Raw genomic sequence first — 25,115 nt, forward strand, 5'->3', positions numbered from 1 at the left:
CCCCTTTCTCCCCTTTTTCCTCCCTTTTTCCTCCCCTTTCCCCCCTTTTTTCCTCCTCCTTTCCCCCCTTTTTCCTCCCCCTTTCCCCCCTTTTCCCTCCCCCTTTCCCCCCTTTTCCCTCCCCCTTTCCCCCTTTTCCCTCCCCCTTTCCCCTCCCCCTTTCCCCCCTTTTCCCTCCCCCTTTCCCCCCTTTTTCCTCCCCCTTCCCCCCTTTTTTCCCTCCCCTTTTTTCTCTCCTTTTCTCCTCCCCTTGTCCCCCCTTTTTGCTCCCCTTTTTCCCCCTCCCTTTTTTTCTCCCCGAAATTACGAAAAAGGGGGTAAAAGTGGGCAAGGCTGCAGGGCTCTGGCAGCAGCAGCAGCAGAGGCCTCCTTCCCTCAGGAAAGTGAGTGGGCAAAGGCGCTGCGAATAATAATAATCATAATGATGACCTCTTTAAAAATAATATCTAATTTTATATTTAATAATAACGTAATAACAATTTTACCTCTATCACCATCAATGTTATTTATTATCAATCGATGGTATTTATCGAGCTCTTACTGTGTCCAGAGCACGATACTAAGTGCTTGGTAATAATAATAATAATGCTGGTATTTGTTAAGCGCTTACTCTGTGCAGAGCACTGTGCTAAGCGCTGGGGGAGACACAGGGTCATCAGGTTGTCCCACGTGAGGCTCCCAGTCTTCATCCCCATTTTGCAGATGAGGTCACTGAGGCCCAGAGAAGGGAAGGGACTTGCCCCCAGTCCCCCAGCTGACAAGTGGCAGAGTCGGGATGCGAACCCAGGACCTCTGACTCCCAAGCCCAGGCTCTTTCCACTGAGCCACGCTGCTTCCCTAAAGCCTTCTCTGTTAAGCCTGTCTTACTAAGTGCCAAGCTCTGTGCTAAGCGCTGGGTGGAGACAGGCAAATTGGGTTGGACCCAGTCCCCGCCCCTCGTAGGGAAGGGGGAAACTCGACCTGCAAAGTCAGTCGATCGAATTTTATCCAGCACTTAACTGTAATAATAATAATTGTGCTATTTGTTAAGCGCTTACTAAGTGCCAGGCTCTGTGCTAAGCGCTGGGTGGATACAGGCAAATTGGGTGGGACCCAGTCCCTGCCCCACGTAGGGATGGAGGGAACTCGGCCTGCAGAGCCAGTTATCGAGCGCTTTCTGTAATAATAATAATCCTCATTGTGGTGTTTAAGCGCTTATTAAGTGCCAGGCTCGGTGCTAAGCGCTGGGCGGTGCATGCGAACTGGGTTGGACACAACCCCTGCTCCACGTAGGGATGGAGGGAACTGGACCTGCGAAGCCAGTCAATCGTATTTAGTGAGCCCTTACTGTAATAATAATCCTAATTGTGGTATTTGTTAAGCGCTTACTAAGTGGCAGGCTCTGTGCTAAGCGCTGGGTGGCTACAGGCAAATTGGGTGGGACACCGTCCCTGCTCCACGTAGGGATGGAGGGAGCTCGACCTGCAAAGTCAGTCAACCCTATTTGAGTGCTTAGTGTAATAATAATAATAATCCTAATTGTGGTATTTGTTAAGCGCTTACTAAGGGCCAGGCTCTGTGCTAAGCACTGGGTGGAGACAGGCAAATTGGGTGGGACACAGTCTCTGCTGCACCTAGGGATGGAGGGAACTTGGTCTGCAGAGTCAGCCAATGGTATTTATTGAGTGCTTACTGTAATAATAATAATAACCCCAATTGTGGTACTTGTTAAGCGCTTACTAAGGGCCAGGCTCTGTGCTAAGCGCTGGGTGGCTACAGGCAAATTAGGTTGGACACAGTCCCTGCTCCACGTAGGGATGGAGGGAGCTCGACCTGCGAAGTCACTCAACCCTATTTGAGTGCTTAGTGTAATAACAATAATAATAATCCTAATTGTGCTATTTGTTAAGCGCTTGCTAAGGGCCAGGCTCTGTGCTAAGCGCTGGGCGGTGCATGCAAACTGGGTGGGACACAGCCCCTGCTCCAAATAGGGATGGAGGGAACTCGGCCTGCAAAGTCAGTCAATTGTATCTACTGAGTGCTTTCTGTAATAATAATAATAATAATCCGAATTGTGGTATTTGTTAAGCGCTTATTAAGTGCCAGGCTCTGTGCTAAGCGCTGGGTGGATACAGGCAAATTGGGTTGGACACAGTCCCTGCCCCACGTAGGGATGGAGGGAACTCGGCCTGCAGAGTCAGTCAGTCGTATCTATTGAGCGCTTACTGTAATAATAATACTAATTGTGGTATCGTGGCCGGGGGAGCAGCGTGGCTCAGCGGAAAGAGCACGGGCTGGGGAGTCAGAGGTCATGGGTTCGAATTCCGGCTCTGCCACTTGTCCGCAGCGTGACCGTGGGCAAGTCACTTCTCCGTGCCTCAGTTCCCTCACCTGTAAAATGGGGATGAAGACCGTGAGCCCCACGTGGGACAACCCGATTACCCTACGTCTACCCCGGCGCTTAGAAGGGTGCTCTGCACACAGTAAGCGCTTAACAAGTACCACCATTATTATTATTACTTGCTTGAAATTCCCAAGCATTTGGGAGAGTGTACTGAACCCAGCTGGCGTTCAGGAAGTACCGCTTCTCTTACCAGAGGACGTCCAGTTGCTAGCAACAGTGGCTAGCCCTCTTAGACTTTAAACTCTTTGTGGGCAGGTAATCTGCCTGTTATATTGTATTCTCCCAAGCGCTCAATAAGTGCTCCGACCCCAGTAAGTGCTCAATAAATACGACCGATTGATTGTTTCACTGGGAGATTGCAGTTCAGCACAGTAGGGGGACGTGAGCCGGGAGGATGGGTGAGTGGGGCACCCTGAAGGTGAGGAAATTGTGTCATTCAGCAGGACACAAGGAGGGCAGGGGAGGATTGGGAGGAATAGAGAGATGGACACACTGTGCTTAATTACCACTCTAATGAGCAACATTGGGACTGAACACAAAACACGTAGTTAGAAAAAAGCAGAATGCCACCGTGTGGCGATTTGGTAGCCACTCGGGAAAGAGGAAGCTGGAGATATAGCCCAAAGTCAGCTTGGTAAATTGGAAAATACCCAATTATTTTCTAATATTTTCAATTTTAAGAAGACACAGATAAGCTTGTACAGGTGGAATTCGACGATCAAGTAAATTCTTCAATAGAAATTTGGTTGCATTGCCTAATTTATAGAAATTTGGTTGCATTGCCTAATTTTGATTTTATTAAAAATAATAATGTTGGTATTTGTTAAGCGCTTACTATGTGCAGAGCACTGTTCCAAGCGCTGTTCCAAGCGCTGGGAGCTAATCAGGTTGTCCCACGTGAGGCTCACAGTTAATCCCCATTTTACAAATGAGGTAACTGAGGCACAGAGAAGTGAAGTGACTTGCCCACAGTCACACAGCTGACAAGTGGCAAAGCTGGGAGTCGAACCCACGACCTCTGACTCCGAAGTCCAGGCTCTTTCCACTGAGCCACGCTGCTTCCCCATTTATCCTCATTTCAAAAGAACTGAATTTTGGGGGTTATCCCATTTCCTCTTCTCCTGTGGGAAAGCAGGTTGCGTGAGCGTCTTACATTTTTCAGTAGCGTTTAGTCTGATTTATCTCCTCCTGCCTGCAGATTGTGAAAAGATATGAACCACTACCCCAGGAGTAATGGCCTCGCAAGAATTTACCGTAAGTTTTTCATTTTGGCTCTTTTAGTTCACAGTTTAGATGGATTAGACTGTGAGCCCGGCAATGGGCAGGGATTGTCTCTATCTGTTGCAGAACTGTACATTCGAAGTGCTTAGTACAGTGCTCTGCAACTGGTAAGTGCTCAATAAATACTATTGAATGAAATGGATTAGACGTGTGCAGGACCGCAACAAACCGTTCTTTAAATGTCTGTTTTTATATATGTGAGGTGTTATATACGCATCAGAAGACAAAGAAGGCCAAAATATGGCAAGATGGAATTTTAAAGACCAACACGGGAGGAAGTAAGGTAAGTGCAGGCCCGCCATTCTCGATAAAACACGACAAAAGTTCAGAGATAGTGAATTTAAACCGACAGATTTCATCCAAGCATCCCATTCTGGCAGTGGTTACTTTGAATTAGTAACTGTGATTATCCTTTTAGAGAATATTCTCCAGAATTTATGAGCCAGCAGAAAAGAGAATGCAGATCCCAAGTCTGCTAACTTGAAAAGCTAAACCTCTCAACAGTAAAAATAAACAAAAAACCTAGCTAAGCCATGGATGGTGATTATTATTATGCCAAGGTGTTTTTTTTTTTTTAATGCCCCCACTCTACTCTTCTACTAGTGTTTGATAATGTTTATTTTCTTAATGCTGTTTCTGTTTTGATGCAGGCAACTTTATATGATGACAAAGGCCAGTCTTTGGAGAGTATATTTCTGAAACAACGTGAGGTAGTTTTTTCTCCCGTTTTCATCACTTTCAGAAAGTCCTTTTGAATACTCCTCTCACGAAATACGTTGCTTAAGTTCATTCCTACTATGCCAATATGTCATGTAGTTAGGGGAAGCAATGTGGCTCAGTGGAAAGACCCCGAGCTTGGGAGTCAGAGGTTCGAATCCTGGCTCTGCCACTTGTCAGCTGTGTGACTGTGGGCAAGTCACTTCACTTCTCTGTGCCTCAGTTCTCTCATCTGTAAATTGGGGATGAAGACTGTGAGCCTCACGTGGGCCAACCTGATGACCCTGTATCTACCCCAGCGCTTAGAACAGTGCTCTGCACATAGTAAGCGCTTAACAAATGCCAACATTATTATTATGTAGTTAATGGGCATTAATCTTCCAGTTGATTGCATCAGCTGAGGCAAAAGAATAGTCTCCCAGTAGTGTATAGTCTCCGAGTAGTGTAATGAGAGCTGATTTTTATAACGTCCATTGTTGACAGAATATATTCATTCATTCAGTCATATTTATTGAGCGCTTACTTTGTGCAGAGCACTGTATTAAGCGCCTGGAAAGTGTAATTGGGCTACAGAGACAATCCCTCCCCAACGGGTTTGGCAAATGGTACTATTAGAAAGCTACTGGAGCCCCCTTGAGTTCCAGTAACCGCTCTTCCTTAGAGCAGCCCCCTTTCTAGCTCATCATCCCTAGAATTCATCCCTCTTTCCCCGACATCAGGAGCGGGATGCCAGAAACAGCGGAACTTCCCAACTGTTAAAACAACTGGAAAGCTGTGACAGAATGGAAGCAAAAAATTGAGGCAGAGCAGCGTTACTCCTACTATTGTTCATCTGTTAATTTCTGTCCATTGTCTTTTATTCTCATATTTTTAATTGCTCCCATTGTCTATAATTCGTCTTTTCTGTGTTCATCCCCACCTACCTAGATTGTGAGCCCACTGTGGGACAGGAATCTCGTCTGGACTGTTTTTCACTTATTCACGCCCATTTCGTAGCACAGTGCCTGGCCTGTAAGTGCTTAATAAGGACCATAACTAATTAAATATAAATCGCCTCTACTATCATAAAGCCGCACGGCCTTCTGGAAAAAGCACGGGCCTGGGTTCAAATCCCATCTCTGCCAATTGCTTGCTGTGTGACTTTGGACAAGTCGCTTAACTTCTCTGGGCCTCAGTTTCCTCACCTGTAAGATGGGAATTAAATACCTGTTCTCCCTCTTACTTAGGCTGTGAGCCCCATACGGGACCGGGACTGTGTCTGACCTAATTAACTTGATTCGATCCCAGCGCTTAGAACAGTGTTTGACATATAGTTAGTGCTTAAACATACCCTTTAAAAAAAACAAACAGGCTACACTGTGAGGCGACTAAGGTTAACTTGTAAAATCCTTAAGAGGAGGAATCGTGTTTAACAACTCAGTTGTACTATACTCTCTGAAGCGCTTAGTACAGTGCTTTGCACACAGTGAGCATTCAATGCCATTGACTGAACATTTTGTTAAGCAGTTACCATGTGCTAAGCACTTTACTAAACTCTGGAGGAGCTACTAAATAATCAGGTCCGTCATGAGACTCACAGTCTAAATGTCTGAATAGAGGCTATATAGTTTATTCAGAAAAATATCGGTTCATATTCATATTTGTAGTTCTTGAGTGGGCTGCGTGGGCCACCAGTTTACGAGAACAGGGCACCTAACTAGGTATTTTGCTTATTCTTTGAAATTTAGGTGAAACCCGGCGATGACTTAGAAAGCGATCGATTCTTAATCACAGTTGAAGAGATCAAAGTTGATGAAAGCAATGTCAAAAAAGAAGCTTTCATGTTAAATACAAGGGAGATGAAGAAAATCTACGGCCTCTCTTTACCCTATCAACCCGCTGGCTTAAAAAGGAAGTTTACGGTAAGTTTCAGAAGATATAGATAGATGCATTCTAAAAATGAGTAAATTATCAATAAGCATATTCCTCATTCAAAAAAAGAATAAATTTTTAACAAGTACATTCCTCATTTAAAATAAATTTTGGAATGCAGAGCCAATTGAAGAAAACTAATTCTAGGGGACTTTTTTGCTCCTTTCAATTGTAAATTTATATATCATTTTAGTAAAATACTTTCATTTTGGCTTTGCCTCCGAATGAAACTCAGACCAAACATACATTCTATTTTTTGGTAGAAATAATTTGAAATCGTTAGTGCGAGTGTGGGGCACATGATTTATTTTTATTTTCCTTAGGGCTTCCAAGGGCCTCGTCAAGTGCCAAAGAGAACGGCCACCCCGGGAGATGGTGCATCAACCACATCCTATCTTACTAAGGAGGTTCGCCCTGCCTCTCCTCAGTTCTACCGTACGTCACCATTGTTCTCTACTACTCACAAAACCACTGCAGAAACTCCCTTGTCCACAGATCCAGAGAGCGTTGTCGTGGGCGAGTTCAGCGAGGGACGAAGCAAGACAGTCTCTTTTCCTCCGTCCACTCCTGTCCAGCTAAACCAGCACACAACACACGATGGCAGTGAATTTTGTTCCACCTTCGATGCTGGGAATATACCGTCGGACTCTTCTAAGGATAGGAAAAGTGGTGATGAGACAGCTGGAGAGTCAGTAGTCTCCCGAAACATCAGAAGCAAAGCACAGATTTTAGCTTTGCTGAGGTCCAAGTCATCCCCTAACTTTGAGGAGCTAAACACCAGTGATATTACAAAGCAGCTGCCCTGTCAACAGCCGTCAGAAAGAGCGGAGGGTTCGGATGAACAAAAGCTCACGGATGAGCATGAGAACCAGAAGACGAACTCAGAATGTGTCGATCCTCAACGACATAATGTAAGTAACACTGAAAGTTATGGAAGTCGATGGGATATATATTTACCACAGACTTCGTCTTCACAGATTTGTAATGGAAGTGATTTAGAAGGGAGCCCCAAAGAACCGGGTGACCGTTTAAACTTAGATTTGCACCATCATTATAGCCAAAAGGATACAGACCTTTCTACAGCTTCCTTGCGAGCTACTGAAAAAAGGTTGACAGGTGATTATGACCAGCTCATAATAGATGATGACCGTGACGGACCTGCCTGGGGTAGGAAGCTAGATTTTCAAGAGTCTTCGTTCTATGAAAGTGACCAGCCGGCAAATTCACCAGATGCCTGTCACGTTGAACGGAACGAATGCTTATTATCTGACTCCAGCCTGAAGAGAGACAGTGAAATACTTCCTATTCTTGATCGTTCGAGATGTCAAGAGAAGCCGGTCACCTTTGGAGGAAGTTCTTGTGAGGGAAATGGAATTGCAGTAAAAGAGATGAACAATCTAGAAGTTGTTCCTCTGTTCCCAACTGATTCTGCAAGCGAGGGAAATGATTCTGGGATTTCTGAAATTGTCACAGGCTTTACTTCCCAAACTGGAGTTGAAAATGAAGACTCGAATACTTGTACAGTCACAGCAAAATCTTTCTTGCAGGTTACTTTTAACCTGGGCAGTTTTGACATGACCGACCCTGAAATAGGATTTTCCAGCATTCCCCTGGATTCTGAGGATTGGTCTAAGGGGGCTCTGGCAAGGGTCGGGGAGCTAAGTGCTGGAAGCGAAGGTGGGACTGAATGTAGCAGTCTGGAAGTGGATAGTGAATGTTTAGCAGCCTTGGAAGCTATCGATTGTAAGCTTAAAGAATCAGCCTTGGAAACTATTGATTGTAAGTTTAAGGAGTCCGCCTTGGAAGCTATTGATGATCAGATGAAAGAATCTCCAAGGGCACAACTTTGTGCTAACACATCCATAATCTTGGGCGAAAATGAAAAAAATCACAGAGACTCTTCCTTGATTGATCTAAACTATTCAAAAATGGAGAACCGTGCAAAAGAGGGGTCAAGGGGGACACTGAACCCTGAAACTTTAGTCAGAAAGACCAACTCTGACTTATCTTCAAGGCAAAAAACTAATGATTTGTTGGTGAGCGATGAAGAGGATTATGATAGATTTATTCATAATGGCCGGATTGACAGCATTTGCGATGGAAAAGTAACCAGATCTGAAGAGACCAAAACAGTTTCTCATCACCTTTCCCTTCCGAGCACAACTGTAGACCCAAATCTTCCAAATAATTCCCCACCCTCTGAAGACACTCTTTACCAAAACAGTGTTTTAGGAATTTCCTGGGATAATGATGATGATGATGATGGCAGCCGGATGGTGGTTTTACCACTAGCTTCTAACAGAGGTGGCACCTCATCAATCTTAAATATTACTGAAAGTCATCCTGGATGTCACATGCTTGATATGACAAGTATTCCTGTTTCCAGCACTTATCCTAACTCTCTGGTAAAAGAACACTTTGTTTCTGAAGAAGTGGAAGTGGTGGAAGAATTTGAAGAGATGAGAAACACTGGAAATTCAATCTTTGAAACTCAAAAATTAGAAACCTTGAGAGACTGCATGGAAACTGGGGGTGCTTCTGGAAATTCCTCTCAGCTTTCTGAGTTTGCAAAGAGTCTCTCAGATTTAAAATTCCCGATTGAACCCCAGACTGCTTCGAATAGCTTAGAAATATTGAGACAGAAAAAATCCAATTTGAAACATCGAAGAGGGCAGACAAGCGATCCAGATAGAAGTCCCGAAGGTTAGATTGCTCTCTTGACTGGGTTTGGTTTACCTGATGACAGCTCTATTGCTTTGGTACATTATTTTCTTTTAAAGACCATCTTATCGAGAAGAGCAATATGTAATTGTATTTTGTTAACTCAAATTTCCTTGGAATAATGTAGCTGAAACGGCACTTTTTATGCTCTAGACCAGACTCACTTTCTGAGGTAATTAATGAAGGTTCATTATTGAATGTATTATAGTGGGAAAATTGGCAATCTCTAATCATTTGAAAATGATCTTTTTTTCCCAGTGGAATAAATACTTGAAATATGAAATTTCCAAGTGGGTGCATAAAGGGGTCGTTGAATTATTTACAAAATAATGTAGCTCTACTTTTATATGGAAACTAGGGGCATCTCTCCTTTCCTATGATGAAGTGGCAACAGTACAAAGGATATCAACCCAGCAAAGCAAGCAAAACAGGGGTAAGGACTTCTGCTTTCTGGGGTTATGAGTTAGGGAGGGCTTTCCCCTTTTGAACTGTTACCCCACTGACCTCCCTTTTCTTTCCTTGCCATTGCCTCGCCCCCATCTTTTTCCAGCATTACCCACCCTGAATAGCTGGGGTCCTCACCCTGAGCTCACCAACTTCTTGGGACCACTGAGTCGTTAGGAAAAAGGGCTTAGATTCTCTAGCAAAGTGAACTTAGGTTCTCCAGGCCACAATGACTATTAGATGGGCTCCAGGGGAAGATATGGGAATAACATTTGGGTCCCAGAACTACCCTGCCACTTTGTACAGCTGATCTCCAGGCAGATGGACTAATTTTAGTCCATCGTCCATCCAAAGTGTGGCAGGATTAATAATAATAATGATGGCATTTGTTAAGCGCGTATGAAGCAGCGTGGCTCAGTGGAAAGAGCCCGGGCTTGGAAGTCAGAGGTCATGGGTTTGAATCCCAGCTCTGCCATTTGTCAGTTGTGTGACTGTGGGCAAGTCACTTAACTTCTCTTTGCCTCAGTTACCTCATCTGTAAAATGGGGATGAAGACTGTGAGCCTCACGTGGGACAACCTGCTGGCCCTGTATCTACCCCAGCGCTTAGAACGGTGCTCTGTACATAGTAAGCACTTAACAAATACCAACATTATTATTATGTGCCAAGCACTGTTCTAAGCACTGGGATAGATACAAGGTCATCAGGTTGGTCCCCCGTGGGGCTCCCAGTCTTCATCCCCATTTTCCAGATGAGGTAACTGAGGCCCAGAGAAGTTAAGTGACTTGCCTAAAGTCACACAGCTGATAGGTGGCGGAGCCGGGATTAGAACTCACAACCTCTGACTCCCAAGCCGTGCTAAGTCATGCTGCTTTTCTAAAGGAACCAGGTTAGGCCCCAGCCTGCTTCTCGACCTTTTGGCTAAGATCCCATGTAGTATCTGTTCTCATTTTAATATCTGGTTTAAGAAGCAGCCAGAGCACTCAGAGGACCTGAGTTCTGATCAAGTGTCTGTCACTTGTAGGCTGGGTGACCTTGGGCAAGTTATTTAACATCTCTGTGCCTCAGTTACCTCATCTGGAAAATGGGGATTAAGACCGTGAGCCCCATGTGGGATGTGGACTGTGTCTAACCTGATTAGTTTGTCTACCCAGCAATTAATACAGTGCCTGGCACCTAGTAAGCACTTCAATACCATGAAAAAAGTACACTGGAGGATTTGACTGTAATGGGCTTGTACAATATGAAATCATCTGAAGAACTCTTTTTGAGTTTTTCTTGCAGCATACATCCTTGGAGTTCTGGCACGGTTGGTTCTTAAACTGCCTTTAAATTGAAATCTGTAAATGGGAACCAATTTGTTCCTAGTAACATTGTTATGAGAGGGAGATTAGTTCCTGGATCAAGGTCAGATAGCTTATTTTTTTTTAATCAAAATTACCCAGAATCGTATACTCTGTCAATTATAGGTAAATACTATCGATACATTGAATCAGGATAACTGACTTTTCTTAGGAAGCATGAAATGGACTTTAAGTTTCCCTGGGGAATCCAGTTAGCAGTTAGGTAATCTCCCCTTCCTCCCAGCCTCACCCACTTTGCCATCCTCCTCTCATTAAACCATCTCCCTTTTCACCCTGCAACTACTGTGCATTCTCCTCCTCCCACCCCACCACGCCCCAGAGCCATAAAAAAGGGCTATTGCTGTCCAGTCTAACTGATCTGTTGTAAAGTTGAAATGGCCTAAATTTAGAAATGAATGTGTAGTTTGTCATAATTCAAGAAGCAGCGTGATCTAGTGGATAAATCACGGGCCTAGAAGTTAGAGGACCAGGGTTCTAATCCAAGCTCCACCACGTGTCTGTAGTGTGACCTCGGGCAAGTCACTTAAATTCTATGTGCCTCAGTTCCGTCATCTGTAAAACAGGTATTAAAACTGTGACTCCCTCATGGGATACGGACTGTGTCCAACTTAATTAGCCTGTATATATCCTAGTGCTTAGTACAGTGCCTGGTACCAAATAAGTGCTTAACAAATGCCATAAATAATAGTAAATAATAAATGTCTTAAGTCAAGGACTGCCTGTATTCCTTAATGAGTTTGTGAAATACTCTGCTTATTAAACTACCACTGTAATCAAAATTTAATTTTAGGGAGTCGAGCGTCAGTGGGGAACAATGTTGCCTGATAATTAGACAATATTGGCTCTATTATAGAATTAACTGAAAGTATCTGGCACTGCTTGAGAATTCTTTGACACTAAAAAGCCATATTGCTTCATTATTGCTAATGTATACGCCCATATTATCGTTCGGTATTGTTTTAATGGTATTTGTTAAATGCTTACTATGTGCCAGGCGCTGTACCCAACAGTAGGGTTGTTACAAGCTAATTAATTTGGGTACAATCCATCTCCCTCGAGGGGCTCACAGTCTTAATTCCCCTTTTACAGATGAGAGAACTGAGGCGCAAAGACGTTAAGTGATTTACCTAAGGTTACCCTTCAGACAGCTGAGGGAGCTGGGATTAGAACCCAGGTCCTTCTGACTCCCAGACCCATGCTCTCTCCCCTAGGCTCTCTGCTTCCCCATGTTTTGATCCACTACTGTTCCTTTTTCTAAACCAAATGCAGCCTGATCACTTCCTTAAACTTCCCTTATTCACGGCCCTTATTTACATGTTTGTAGATGGATGTATTTAGTAGATTTCACAGAATTGCAGAACTCACTTTTTTGTGTTTTGAAAATCTGTGAAAGCAATGAAATCAGCACAACCCATTTGTCGTTGACTTGAGTACCTCAAATATTGTTAATTTTCATCTTGAATATAGTTTTAAAACAGCTTTTCTCAGGTTTTCACCTCTCGTAAAGAGGATTCTCCTCCAACCTGAGTTTCTGCTAGAAGATTTCTTGGATTAGTTTGTGCATGTTACTGTCCTTCGTAAATGAACTTGTATTGGTGTGACCAAAAGGCTGTGGATCATATTTTTAACTCCAACATTGAGAAATTCAGGACCTTGGTTGGAATCTGGCAATTTTTTTTATGGCATTTGTTAAGCACATACTATGGTCAAGCACTGTTCCAAGAGCCAGGGTAGATACAAATGAATTAGGCCAGATACAGGCCTGTCCCACTGGGGCTCACAGTCAAATAGAGAGAACAAGTATTGAATTCCCTGTTTTTCAGTTGAGGAAACTGAGGCATAGAAAATTAAGTGACTCGCCCAAGGTCACACAGCAGGCAAGTGGCAAAACTGGGATAAGAAGCCAGGTCCTTCGATGCCCAGGCTTTATCCCCCAGTCCATACTGCTTCCCAATTCTCTGCTGATGATATTATCAATTTGATTGGGTGCAATTTTTCTTCCTAAACCTAATTAAAATAAGGTCATGGAGACATCCTTTTTTTTTGCCATTAAGGTGATTCCATTTTTCACCTAGTTGGTTCAAACGCTTTGTCTTTTGAGACTAAATTCTTGAGGTTAATCTGCTTTAACCTGGATACTCTTACTGTTAGCTCCTAGTGACAGAAAATTTTTGCTCAGCATTAGTTCTGTTTGAATTTCTGACTTATTTGTATTGCAGGTAAATGCCCAAAATGGGTAGACCTGCCTTAGTTTCTAATTTATGTCATACCATTCCATGGGTCTCACGTAAATAGTATGAAAAGCGGTAAATTTCTTACATGTCCATCATTAACTACTGTATCCCTCAGGTTAACTTAGTCACCCACTCTATACCTCAAATAACCATTTTGGATCCAGCTGTTGTGATTCCAAAGCAGCCATTACAAATCTATAATGAAATTTTAATATATATCAGAATTATTGTTATATCAGTATTCCGTTTCTTCCTATTCATATATTACCCAAGAAATAAATTTAGAAGTTGAGCAATTTGAAAGCGATAATCGAAATCCAGCGCAATGACTGCATGGTAAATGTTGACATGAAGGAGCCTTGCTTGGGTGGTAATCCAAGATGTCATTTGGAAGCAGGAGTAATTTTCTAATTATTCCCCCTAGTTGTTTTGCCTGACGTGAAAGTTTGTAGTTGGTTCAGAAGGGGTTTGAAGCATCCTTCTTAGTTCAATTATCTCTTGCCTTTTGATTCATTACTTCACCTTCGAGCATCAGAGGGAGGATAAATTTGTTTCATTTGTCCAAGATCAAATAGCTAGTAGTGTCATATTCTTTGATTATATTCAAAGGCTTCTTCTTGAAATGCGGTCCAGCAAACTACTGTTTTTAATCTTTCATTAGTAAGTGTAATAGTCTCACTCCGGGGTTTCGATGGCTCTAGAAATTACTTGGATAGTTCTTTGATTGTTCTGATTGGACTCTGTCTGTTCAATACTCTCAACAGCTGTAGATTCTTCAAGCCTTAGTCCATCATTGTTGCAAAATAACTTTCTCAGTGTCTATGTCCCAGCAGCTCTAGGCGTCGCGACTCTTATTTGCGGCTAGGTTGTTTCAGTCCAGTGTTTCTCTGGGTTTGGTAGCCTAAATTTGAAGCTGGAATTTATATAAAACATTAAATTTTACAAGGAAATAATCCCAGTAACCTTTATTTTGTTCCAAAATTTAAACAGTACCCTACAGATTTGGTTAAAATTGGTATAGTTTTGAAAGGTTCAGTCCACAGTTTTCATTTGAAATGGTACCTAAACATAGAAACCTGCTCCTTGATCTCAAAAACCATCTTGCAAAATTTGATTATTGTATCTTAAGAAGTGTCCAAATGCATAGGGAACCTTCCAAATACATCGCACATGATTTGTTTGGAATTAGCGGACCACAAATATTTCTTCAAAATGGTGACTAAGATTTATGCCATTTTTATCTATTATAGCTAAGAAGCCATTAGTAGCAGTAAATTATTCAGAAGATGTTCCCAAGTCCTTCTGCATGTGGCAGGATTCTCCTGAATCGGTAGCTATCTGTTTAATTTGTACAGTCTCATCTAATAAATCTAATTCCAGAATGTTCTGCTGCTTATAAGAGTTGCCATTGAAAGATTGTCTGAGAAGTAGCATGGCCTAGTGGATAGAGCACAGGCCTGGGAGTCAGAAGAATGTGGGTTTTAATCGCCACATGTGTGCTATGCGACCTTGGACAATTCATTTAACTTCTCTGGATCTGTTACCCCATCTATAAAATGAGGATTAAGTCAGTGATCCTCATGTGGGACATGGATTGTGTCCAACCTGATTAACTTGTATCTACGCCAGTGCTTAGTAAGCACTTAAATACCATTTAAAAAACCCCACTGGATGAGTTAATGAAGAGTAATAGATTTTTAAATATCAACCTGTACTCTTCTAAAATACACTCAGTTCTTCTTTAACATGTTTTTACTGCACATTTTGGCTGGAGCACAGTTAAGGAATTAGGAAATAGTCTTCCAAAACCATGTTTATATCAGGCTAGAATGCAATATGCCGTTGAACAGAACAGTTTTGCTCACGTGGAGGAGAGTGTTCTTAATACGGAATCCATCAAGAGGGTAACTTTCATATTGAGTAGCAGAGTGGCCTAGTGGAATCAGCATGAGCTTGGGAGTCAGGACCTGGGTTCTAATTCTAGCTCTAACACTTGTCTATTATGTGGCCATGGGCAGGTCACGTAACTTCTCCGTTCCTCAATTCCCACATCTGCAGAATGGGGATTCAATACCGGTCCTCCCTTCTACTTAGACCGTGAGCCCCATATGAGACCTGATTATCTCATATCCATTCAAGTAATTCAATCTTATTGAGTGCTTACTGTGTTCAGAGTACTGTACTAAGCATTTGGAAAGTACAATTCAGCTATGAAGAGAGACGATCCCTGCTCACAGTGGGTTTACAGTCCAGAAGGGAGGAGGCAGACCTCAAACAAGTAAACAGGCATCAATAGCATCAATATAAATCAAAAGAATTATAGATCTATACACTTCAAAACAAATAAACAGGTATTAATATAAATAGAATTATAGATATGTAGATATATACACAAGTGCTATGGGGCAGGGAGGGAGGGTAGAGCAAAGGGAGTGAGTCGGGGCGATGGGGAGGGCAGGGGAAGCTGAGGAAATGGGGAGCTGGGAAGGCCTCTTGGAGGAGGTGAGCCTTCAGTAGGGCTTTGCACTTAATTCAGTGCTTGACACATAGTAAGCACTTAACAGATATCTCAAATATTATTAGTAGTAGTATCGAAGGAAAACCAAGCGTACCCACATCTTCGTTCAGTTCTTCACTTGAGATTTGACTCAGAGGTGTCTTTTAAGAGTTTCCATATTTTAAAAATAATTCAAATAGTTTGAGTTAGCATTAAACTACCCAGATTTTGCATTTCTGAATGGATAATGATCGTGGTATCTGTTAAGTACTTATGATGTGCCAAGCACAGCAGTAAACACTGGGTAGATAAGAGTTAAAAAGGTTAAACACAGTCCCTATCCTATATGGGGCTCACAGTCTACGTAGAAGGGAGAACGGGAGAAAATCCCCATTTTACAGATGAAGAAAGAGAGGCACTGAGAAGTTAAGTGACTGGCTCAAAATCACACAGCAGACAAGTGGCGGAGCTGGGATTAGAACCCGGATCCTCTGATTCCCAGGCCCAAGCTCTTTCCACTAGTTCATGCTGCTCCTCAAAAGCCCAATTAAATTTAAATGGCACCTTGTTCTACAAATTTACCCTCTTTATATCAATCAGTGGTATTTATTGATTACTATGAATAAATAAAAGTAATCGATACTACTTTTCTATTGTAAAAAGAATACTAATTAAGTATTATAATTAGTTATAGAGTACTAATTAAGGGCTTGGGGTGTTCAATGCAACAGCATTAGCAGACACATTCCCTGCTTATCCCTGATGTGCATTTTTAGTGAGATTTAGAGGAAGTAATTTGTGTGCAAAGTTACATTTCATTTTTTTATCCATAAGAATCCGTTGACATCACAAGAAAACCAAGATGAAATTTTGATCAAGCCTTATAAATCCTTTGATGCTTTGGAGGTAGGTTGTTCTTAAGCTAACAATTACAAACAATTTAGGTGGATATATAAAATGAAATATGAACTTTCAGAAATGTTTATAGTTTCACTTAATAAGCATTCATTCACCTTCCTGATATGCTTAGTATTTGTTTTGATAGTGTGAAATAGTAATGGTATTTATTAAGTACATACACTGTTCAGAGTACTAAGCACTAGGAGAAAGTAGACATGGGAACTAGACATGGTCTCTGTTCCTCAGAGTGCCTGCAATCTAAAAAGTCTTTCCTTCTCCTGAATTACTAAAAAGGCTTTCCTTTTCCTAAATTATGCTGCCCTTTACATCCACGGTCCACTTACCTGACTCCCAGGACGCTATGTCTAACCTTGCCCTCTCTTACCTCAAACCCACGGGGTCATTCCAGCTACAATTAGCCCCTGTGATCATTAATCAATCAACAAATTTTTCTGCTTGATGGAATTTCTTTTAAATATCCAGTCTTCCATTTTAAATGCCATCCAGCAGCTCCATAAAAATGCTAATATTCAACAAAGAGTGACATAGAGGTACAATGGTGTAGATATCTTTTTCAAGAAAAAGTAGACAAGGGAAAGACCGATATTAATATAAATAAATTATGGATATGTACATAAGTGCTGTGGGGCTGAGGGAGGGGTGAATAAAGGATGCCAATCCAAGTGCAAAGTCGATGCAGAAGGGGAAGGACTTAGTCGGGGAAGGCCTCTTGAAGGAACTGTGTTTTTAATAAGGCTTTGAAGGTGGGGAGAATGATTGATATGAAGAGGGAGGGTGTTCTAGGCTAACGGCAGGACGTGAGTGAGAAGTCGGTGGCAAAATAAAAAGGATCAAGGCGCAGTGAGTAGGTTGGCGAGGAGCGAAGTGTGTGGGCTGGGTTGTGGGAGGAGAGCAGCAAGGTAAGGAAGGAGGAGGTAAGGGTGATGGTAAGGAGTTTCTGTTTGCTGCAGAGAGGGATGGGCAACCACTGGAGGTTTCTGAGGCATGGGAAAACATGGACTAAACGTTTTTGTAGAAGAATGAGCCATGCAGCAGAGTGAAGTATGGACTGGAGTGGGGAGAGACAGGAGGTGGGGAGGTCAGGTAGGAGGCTGATGTAGTAATCAAGGCAAGATAGAATCAGTGCTTGGATTGACATGCTGGTAGTTTGGATGGAGAGGACACGGCAGAATTGTGATCTCAGGTCTCATCGTGAAAGCCACTGTATAATGTATTAATGACTGCAGCATTCATAAATTCAAGGAATCAGATAAAGCAAAAAAAACCAAAAAACTTCTTTCTTCCCCTATTTGTTCCATACATCCAGATGCCATGAGAAGCAGCATGGCATAAAGGATAGAACACCCACCTGGGAGTCAGAAGGTCAGGGGTTCTAATTCCAGCGCCACCACTTGTCTGCTTTGTGACCTTGGGCAAATCACTTCACTTCTCTCTGCCTCAGTTACCTCATCTGTAAAATGGGGATTGAGACTGTGAGCCCCATGTGGGACAGGGTCTGTGTCCTACCCTATTTGCTTGTATCCACCTAAGTGCTTAGTACCAAACCTGGCACATAGTAAGCATTTAACAAATACCATAATTATCATTATTAGATGTCCATAATTCTTTTCATCAGAGATTCCAAATGCACTTTTACACAGTATTTAGTATAAACTGCAGAATTAACTCTGCACTGATTGATCTGCTGTAGTTGCTTTTGACTCAGACATTGCAGAGCATTTTCTCTAGGTACAGCAACCTTGCTATGTAGGTAGATCATTTTCATTCCTGAACATGTTTATTGTTTTTTGCCAGCCTTCCTTGGAAAATGATGTACCCTTGCCTTTTCTGACAAAGAGGATAAACTTGGAGCCTAAGGTAAACGTTATAAAGAACTACTATTACATTCTTTGCGTATATACCAGCCAGCCTTTTTTTTGACATTTTTCTCAAACTAGAGGAACGCCCTTTATCCCTAGTCCCTGAGAAAATCCTCTCATTTTCCCCTTTTCCATTTCCTCTCCACTCAACTCCTCCCCATGTTAGAATTGTAGGAACTGTAATAATGATAATAATAATTTACAGTATTTGTTAAGCACTTACTATGTGCAGAGCACTGTTCTAAGCGCTGGGGTAGATACAGGGTAATCAGATTGTCCCACGTGGGGCTCACATTTTTTAATCCCCATTTTACAGATGAGGTAACTGAGGCATAGAGAAGTTAAGTGACTTGCCCAAGGTCACACAGCAGACAAGTGGCGGAGTGGGGATTAGAACCCACGACCTCTGACTCCCAAGCCCGTGCTCTTTCCACTACACATTCCATGTATTGAGGCTGGGTAACTCTTTATCAGAATTCAATTCCTGACTAATGCAGAGGAAAACGATATTTTCCATTCCCCGTGCAACTGCCAATATATGCAGGATTAAATGTTCCTCCTTATCAATTCTCGATTCAAGGGATTAACCTCAGCATAGGTCTGGCTACGGCCGCCCAGAGCCCAGCTCAGTTTTGCCGCTCACCTCCCTGACGTTCTCCAAGTCTGGCCACCATACCGAATCTCCCATCCAAGGCCACTTTTCGGCTCCTTGAGACTCAAAATATCTAGACACGTGTGGGGATCAAGGTCCGTACAAGTGTGGAGATCAGTGCACACACAGGGATCAACCGATTCAGAACAGTTCACCCTCCCTAAGAACAGTCCTTCATCTGCCAATTGTAGGATGGCGGAGAGTGATAGTTCATTTCCAGTTCTCTTTTTGTGCTGAACTTTCTCTCGAATTAAGGATCTTGAAGCCAGTAACACATGTACGTCCCCTAAGCAGAATGCACCAGAGGGCATATTACAATATTCACTAGGCAAAACTCCAGGAAATAGTTATAATTTTACATTTATGAAATAATATCTTGATAATGAGCTCTTGAAAGTATACTTCATATCAATAGCCTTAAAGTTAAATTGGTTATTTCTGAATGTAGATGTTTTCTAAAAAACCCCAGAAAATATTTGGGTTTTATTTTCCTTTCAAATGTGGTCTAATTTCCCATTGTATAGGTTGGTGCTTATAAGTTTAATAAAAGAAGATTTAACTCAATATTATATTTAATTCAGTTTTCATTATTTTCTGCCAAGTTGTCCTTGAGCATAGAGAGGTACCTATCAATTTAAAACAGAACTTTCTAGGTTCAGTTAGATGGGTTTGAGAAATTTGGAAACTGTTAAATCTAGTTCTAGAAGAGAATGCCTCAACTCTTTGTGATTGACTTTGCTATTGTAAGGAAATCCAATTACATATTATTTTCTTGAAGTATAGTGATCAAAGGTTATGGTCTCAGTATACATTTCGATAATTCTCATGTTTAACAATAACTTTTTTTGTAGCCAGTTGAGTTTCAGGGGCACCAGGTCAAAGGATCAGCTACTAGTGAGGTCATGGTTAGAAAACCTTGCTCGCCGCTAAGATGGACTCAATATTCAAATAGTGTTGAATGTGAAAACATCCCAACAACCATTTATTTTTCATCACAGTTGCCTATCAGTTATATGCCAATTCATTTCGAACAGGTAAATCTATTGTGTTTCCATCCAGTTTTTTCCTTAATTTGATCCAAAAATACGCTCTGTAAAGTAAGTTCCATTAATGATAGATAATCTCTCAGAACTGGTAAATCACTTAGAAACAAAGTCCTCTACCTTCCAAGCCCTTCTGAAATGACACCTCCACCAGGAGGTCTTCCCATTTATTTTTAATTTCCTCACTTTACATTGCCCGAACTATTACTTAAAGCACTTCCGTACCACATAAGCACTTGGGTACTCGCACTTGTAGCACCTTTGTACCTATCTTTATACTCTAATACTTTTTCCTTTGTCATTTAGTTTAGCATCTGTCTCCCCTGCCAGATTGTAAACTCCTTGAGGGCAGAAATCCTCTCTACTAACTTGGATTGTATTCTTTCGATTGTTTAATACAGTGATCTGAACACTGTAGGCACTCAGTACATTTTTTTGATTGAATAAGTTAACATGCACATCTTCAAATCAAAGCAATTAAATTGATGCATGAGGATTTTATTCTTTGTAAGTGTATTCTTCTTCAGAAATAATGATTAAAGGATCACTTTTTGTATTAAAGCATAGAAATAAAAGGAAAAGTAATGTGTTCTCTCTCAAGCATTTAGTACAGTGCTTTCTACACAGTAAACGTTCAATAAATACCATTGATTGATTGACTGGACTTCACAAAAAAGTTTAAACTTTGAGAGTGAAATTCATACACAAGGGTACTATATTATAATGGAATAAGCCTTATTTAGCTGTGGAAAAAAGAATAGTATTACGTATTTGGTTTCGTAGAAAAAAAAACTGACACCTCAACATCTTTTCAAAACAAGCCCAAAACGCGAATTCATCTTCAAGAGATAATTGATCACAGTTATGAACTACTTTAGACTTCCAGTTGTTTACAACCGCCTTCCTAGGCAAACCATAAGTACTGTATCCTTTTCTCATGCCTGTTCCCTATTTTTCAACATTCCTGAGGCCTAATTGTCCTCTAGACGGATTAGAGGGTGGTGGTGGTGAGCTTCACATTTTTTCCTAAGCAGAAAGCTAGTGGCTTTAGTCACATGGTCACATTTAAAGATTGTGTTTAGGCCCATTTCCCCATTGAACAGAATGCATATGCTACATTGTGCAATAGGGATGCTCCAAAACTTTTTTTTAATGGTATTTGTCAAGTGCTTAGTCCGTGCCAGGCACTGTACTAAGTAGTGGAATAGGTACAAGTTAAACGAGTTGAATACAGTCTCTGTGTCTCACAGTCTCAAATGGGGCTCACAGTCTTAATTCCCATTTTACAGATGAGGGAAGTAAGGCACAGAGAAGTGAAGTGACTTGTCCAAGGTCACCCAGCAGACAAGTGGCGGAGCTGGGATTAGAATCCAGGTCCTTCTGACTCCCAGGCCCGTGATCAATTCACTAAACCATGCTTCTTCTCAGTCCTTTCTTATGGGTCCTTTTTTCATTGGCCAAGTGTGTATTATTAGCAAAACTCCGGAGAATATAGTGCTTTCTCTACACTCATACCTTTTCCCTGAAGTTTTTGCAAATACTGTAGTATATTTTGCAAAAGTAAAAGCATCTTTAGTAAAATATTTTGTGTATAAACAAGTTTTCTTTCTCTATAAAATTAGGAAATACCAGAGACAAGTGATGCAAAAATGCTTTTTAAATTGTGTTGCCCACTATGAAAATATAGTAAAATAAAAGGGTTTGTTTTTTTAAAGTCCTCAGATTCAGAACTGTTTCCATGTGGAAATCTGAGTTTCACAAGACAAGATGATTTTCAAGTAGCACCCAAATTTACTATGGAGCCAATTGATAATGCAGCTTGTAAGTACACATTAACCTTTTGAAAATGGATTTACATGAGAATAATCATCATCATCTTTAAAATTCTCTTCATTTTTCTGCAGCAATTCAGAATTTCCCTTTTAGAGATTCAGAGTACACTGTTCCATCTCATTCTTCAGGTTATAATTTGCCACGGACAGAGTGGACTTCTGGAAAGACAATGAAGGTATTAAGAGGATTTTAATACTGATTTTGTTCATTTGGTTAAGGAAACCACTCTCCCTCCTTCCCATTTTAGCCAAGGGACCTCATCCTATTCAGTCTTGCTATAGGCACATGTGAAAGGTCAAACAGGTACAAGATCTACAACCCTTGTGAGATTCTGCGAAACACCCACAAGGTTGGGAAAGGGACCCAAGAGAATCCTGGCTCCCCTGTGACTTGGGATTCAGAATGGGAGCCTAATTTTCATTTGCCTTATAAATAATAATAATAATAATAACATTGGTATCTGTTAAGCGCTTACTATGTGCCAGGCACTGTACCAAGCGGTGGATCCAGACAAAATCGGGTAGGACACAGTCCCTGTCTCACATGGGGCGCGCAGTCTCATTCCCCATTTTCCAGATGAGGTAACCGAGACTCAGAGAAGAAGTGACTTGACCAATCTCACACAGCGGACAAGTGGCAGAACCAGGATTAGAGCCCATGACCTTCTGACTCCCAGGCCCAGGCTCTATCCACTACATCACGCTGCTTGTTTTCAAATCTGGAACTCCTAAGGACAATGGAGGAACGTGTCCTATTTCTTACCCTGGAATGTGGGGCCAGGTTCTCCTTCTAAACTTATGAAAGCGTTGGACATAGCCTCTGACTGCATTCAGTTTTGCCATCATGCATGTTTTCACTACACGTCACAGCTAAAATGCTGTTGGGGAATTAGGAAACATTCTTCTATTACTACGAACAATAACTGTGGTATTTTTAAGTGCTTATTAATATGCCAAGCACTGGGGTAGATACATGATAATCAGGTTGGTCATAGTATCTGTCCCACACAGGGCTCACAGTCTAAGGGGTGAGAAGATCAGATATTTAATCCTCATTTTACAGAGGAGAAAAATGAGGGGCAGAGAAGTTAAGTGACTTGATCAAGGTCACACAGCAGGCAAGTTGCAGTGACAGGATGAGAATCCAACTCCTCTGACTCCGGGGCCTGTGATCTTTCCTCTAACCCATGCTACTTCCCAGTTCTGAGCCTCTTTTCCAGCACTATCTCGCATTGAGTCCAGAAACGGTTGTGCACATTCAAGTGCATGCAACAGTGGACACGAGTGAGTAGTACGTGTGAATTTTCTTTAAAACAGGGTTTAGCAAAAAAAAACAGCCCTTGCATTATAGGACTGCACATAATGCGTACCCCCCATTTTTGATAAGAAAATAATGCTTAAAAATTGCATTATAGAGTTTTAGCATACATCCACATTTCTCAGATTGTTGGGAACTGTACCATGATATTGGAAAGAGAAAAACAACCCCAAAATATTCAACTTTCAATATTATCTTTTGCCTCATTGGCTTCACACAGTGATTTCTTTCTCGGTAGGTTTTATCACCATTGCAAAAGGTTCCAACATTATGGCCAGATTCTCCCTCTTCAATGTCAGGAAATGAAATCTCTGAAATGAACAGACCTGAAGAGCGTCTGAAAGCAAGAGCTGTATTTGATGACACTGAAAATTCAGAACACCTTTTTGGTATGTAACAGGGTTACTTCTAATTGTTTAATGCTTAGGTGGACATTTGCTCACCTTGGATTTATAGTCAAGATCTACATTGGAGAAAAGACTGTACACTAAACTGTCTAGACTCTCTAGACCCTCCAGACTCTAAGCTCATTATGGGCAGAGAACATATCTGCTAATTCTGTTGTCTTGTACTCTCACAAGCGCTTAGTACAGAGCTCAAATATAGTAAGCACTCAATAAATACCATTGATTGATTGTTATATACTTATCCTCCCTTTAAGTGCCCCTCTTTGGAAATTTCAAATTTCTAGCTCCTCCTCCTAGTGAATAATAGTAATCTCACCTGAAAGCATGGTATATGTAGCTTGTGGTATCCAGAGAAAACTATTCACTTGTTGCTATGGAACGGATTCTTTATCTGGTAAAAATGAAACTCCAATTCTCTATATTGAAGAAGGAGCGTGGCTCAGTGCAAAGAGCGCGGGCTTTGGAGTCAGAGGTCATGAGTTCAAATCCCAGCTCTGCCACTTGTCAGCTGTGTGACTGTGGGCAAGTCACTTAACTTCTCTGTGCCTCAGTTACCTCATCTGTAAAATGGGGATTAAGATTGTGAGCCCCATGTGGGACAACTCCAGCGGTTAGAACAGTGCTCTGCACATAGTAAGCGCTTAACAGATACTAACATTATTATATTGAAATTTTTTATCAGAATGTTTCAGAGGATTAATTGGGGCAATGAAATAGATAAAGAATAAATCCATTCAAACCCACTACTGTCATTTTATCTGTTAGTTTATTTTCAATGTGTAGGAAAATGCCCTGATAGATTGCTTTCATTTCTTATGAACATGCGATCTCCTGTATATAGTCTTTTGGCATTTACCAGGAATTTCACCTTTTGATTTACTTTCCCAAGGCAGCTGAATAAAATGAAGTCCACTATATTCAGAGTATTGGCTCTGAAAGTGAACTTTTTAATGAGTGGCTCCCAAACTAGATTATCTCATTAATTTTCATTCACTTGGAAGAGTAGTTAACATCAAAATATGGCCCAAAAAAGTCAAAATATGCTTATTTTTGAAAAATTCTGATGTATAAAGATAAATTAGGTGACCGTACAAGATATTTAGCCAAATCAATCCCGAAAAGATCTATATCCATAGGTTTTAATTTTTATGCCGAGATCTAATTAAAAACTGACTTCCCCCTTGACTTGAAGGCCAACCAACTTTGGAGTTCACTGGACTCAGATGGAAAAGAAATTTGCATGGATACAGGCCCAGCACAGAAAATGGTATTCCACCAGATAGACCAGACCATTCGGGTAAAAGAAACACCTGACCTCAGTTGTTATGATGGTGTAGAGGCAGGAAGGAGAACTTTTAATGGGCACAAGTGGAAGCACTTTTGATTCAGCTATCAAAGTTTTGCACTTTACGAGAAATTAAAACCTTTTAAATAGTTTGGATTTGAAAATTCAGCAGTTTGCATCACATCTTATTTAGTGTCTTTTTCTCTTTACAGCCTAGTGCTGGCTGTCCGTCCAGTCTGATCTCAT

General features: G+C 41.4%; 1 protein-coding gene across 3 annotated transcripts in view; it reads left to right on the forward strand.

The window, feature by feature from the left end:
• The first annotated feature begins 233 nt into the window (after window positions 1–233).
• ZGRF1 (zinc finger GRF-type containing 1) overlaps window positions 234–25,115 on the forward strand; it is a 52,772-nt gene continuing 27,890 nt past the window's right edge. The window contains exons 1-14 of one of the 3 annotated variants that reach the window (XM_029077030.1): window positions 234–383; window positions 3,582–3,637; window positions 3,867–3,947; window positions 4,315–4,374; window positions 6,109–6,282; window positions 6,616–8,995; window positions 9,372–9,446; window positions 14,306–14,385; window positions 16,387–16,458; window positions 18,268–18,330; window positions 19,836–20,018; window positions 21,743–21,848; window positions 21,932–22,035; window positions 23,416–23,566. In XM_029077030.1, coding sequence (XP_028932863.1) covers window positions 3,617–3,637; window positions 3,867–3,947; window positions 4,315–4,374; window positions 6,109–6,282; window positions 6,616–8,995; window positions 9,372–9,446; window positions 14,306–14,385; window positions 16,387–16,458; window positions 18,268–18,330; window positions 19,836–20,018; window positions 21,743–21,848; window positions 21,932–22,035; window positions 23,416–23,566 — 3,550 coding nt within the window. In that variant the 5' untranslated portion in view covers window positions 234–383; window positions 3,582–3,616. The remainder of the gene's footprint in view (window positions 384–3,581; window positions 3,638–3,866; window positions 3,948–4,314; window positions 4,375–6,108; window positions 6,283–6,615; window positions 8,996–9,371; window positions 9,447–14,305; window positions 14,386–16,386; window positions 16,459–18,267; window positions 18,331–19,835; window positions 20,019–21,742; window positions 21,849–21,931; window positions 22,036–23,415; window positions 23,567–25,115) is intronic. The other 2 variants (XM_029077031.1, XM_029077032.1) reach the window with 2 other exon arrangements.

The sequence above is a fragment of the Ornithorhynchus anatinus genome, chromosome 12 (assembly GCF_004115215.2).
Source record: "Ornithorhynchus anatinus isolate Pmale09 chromosome 12, mOrnAna1.pri.v4, whole genome shotgun sequence".
NCBI lineage: Eukaryota > Metazoa > Chordata > Mammalia > Monotremata > Ornithorhynchidae > Ornithorhynchus > Ornithorhynchus anatinus.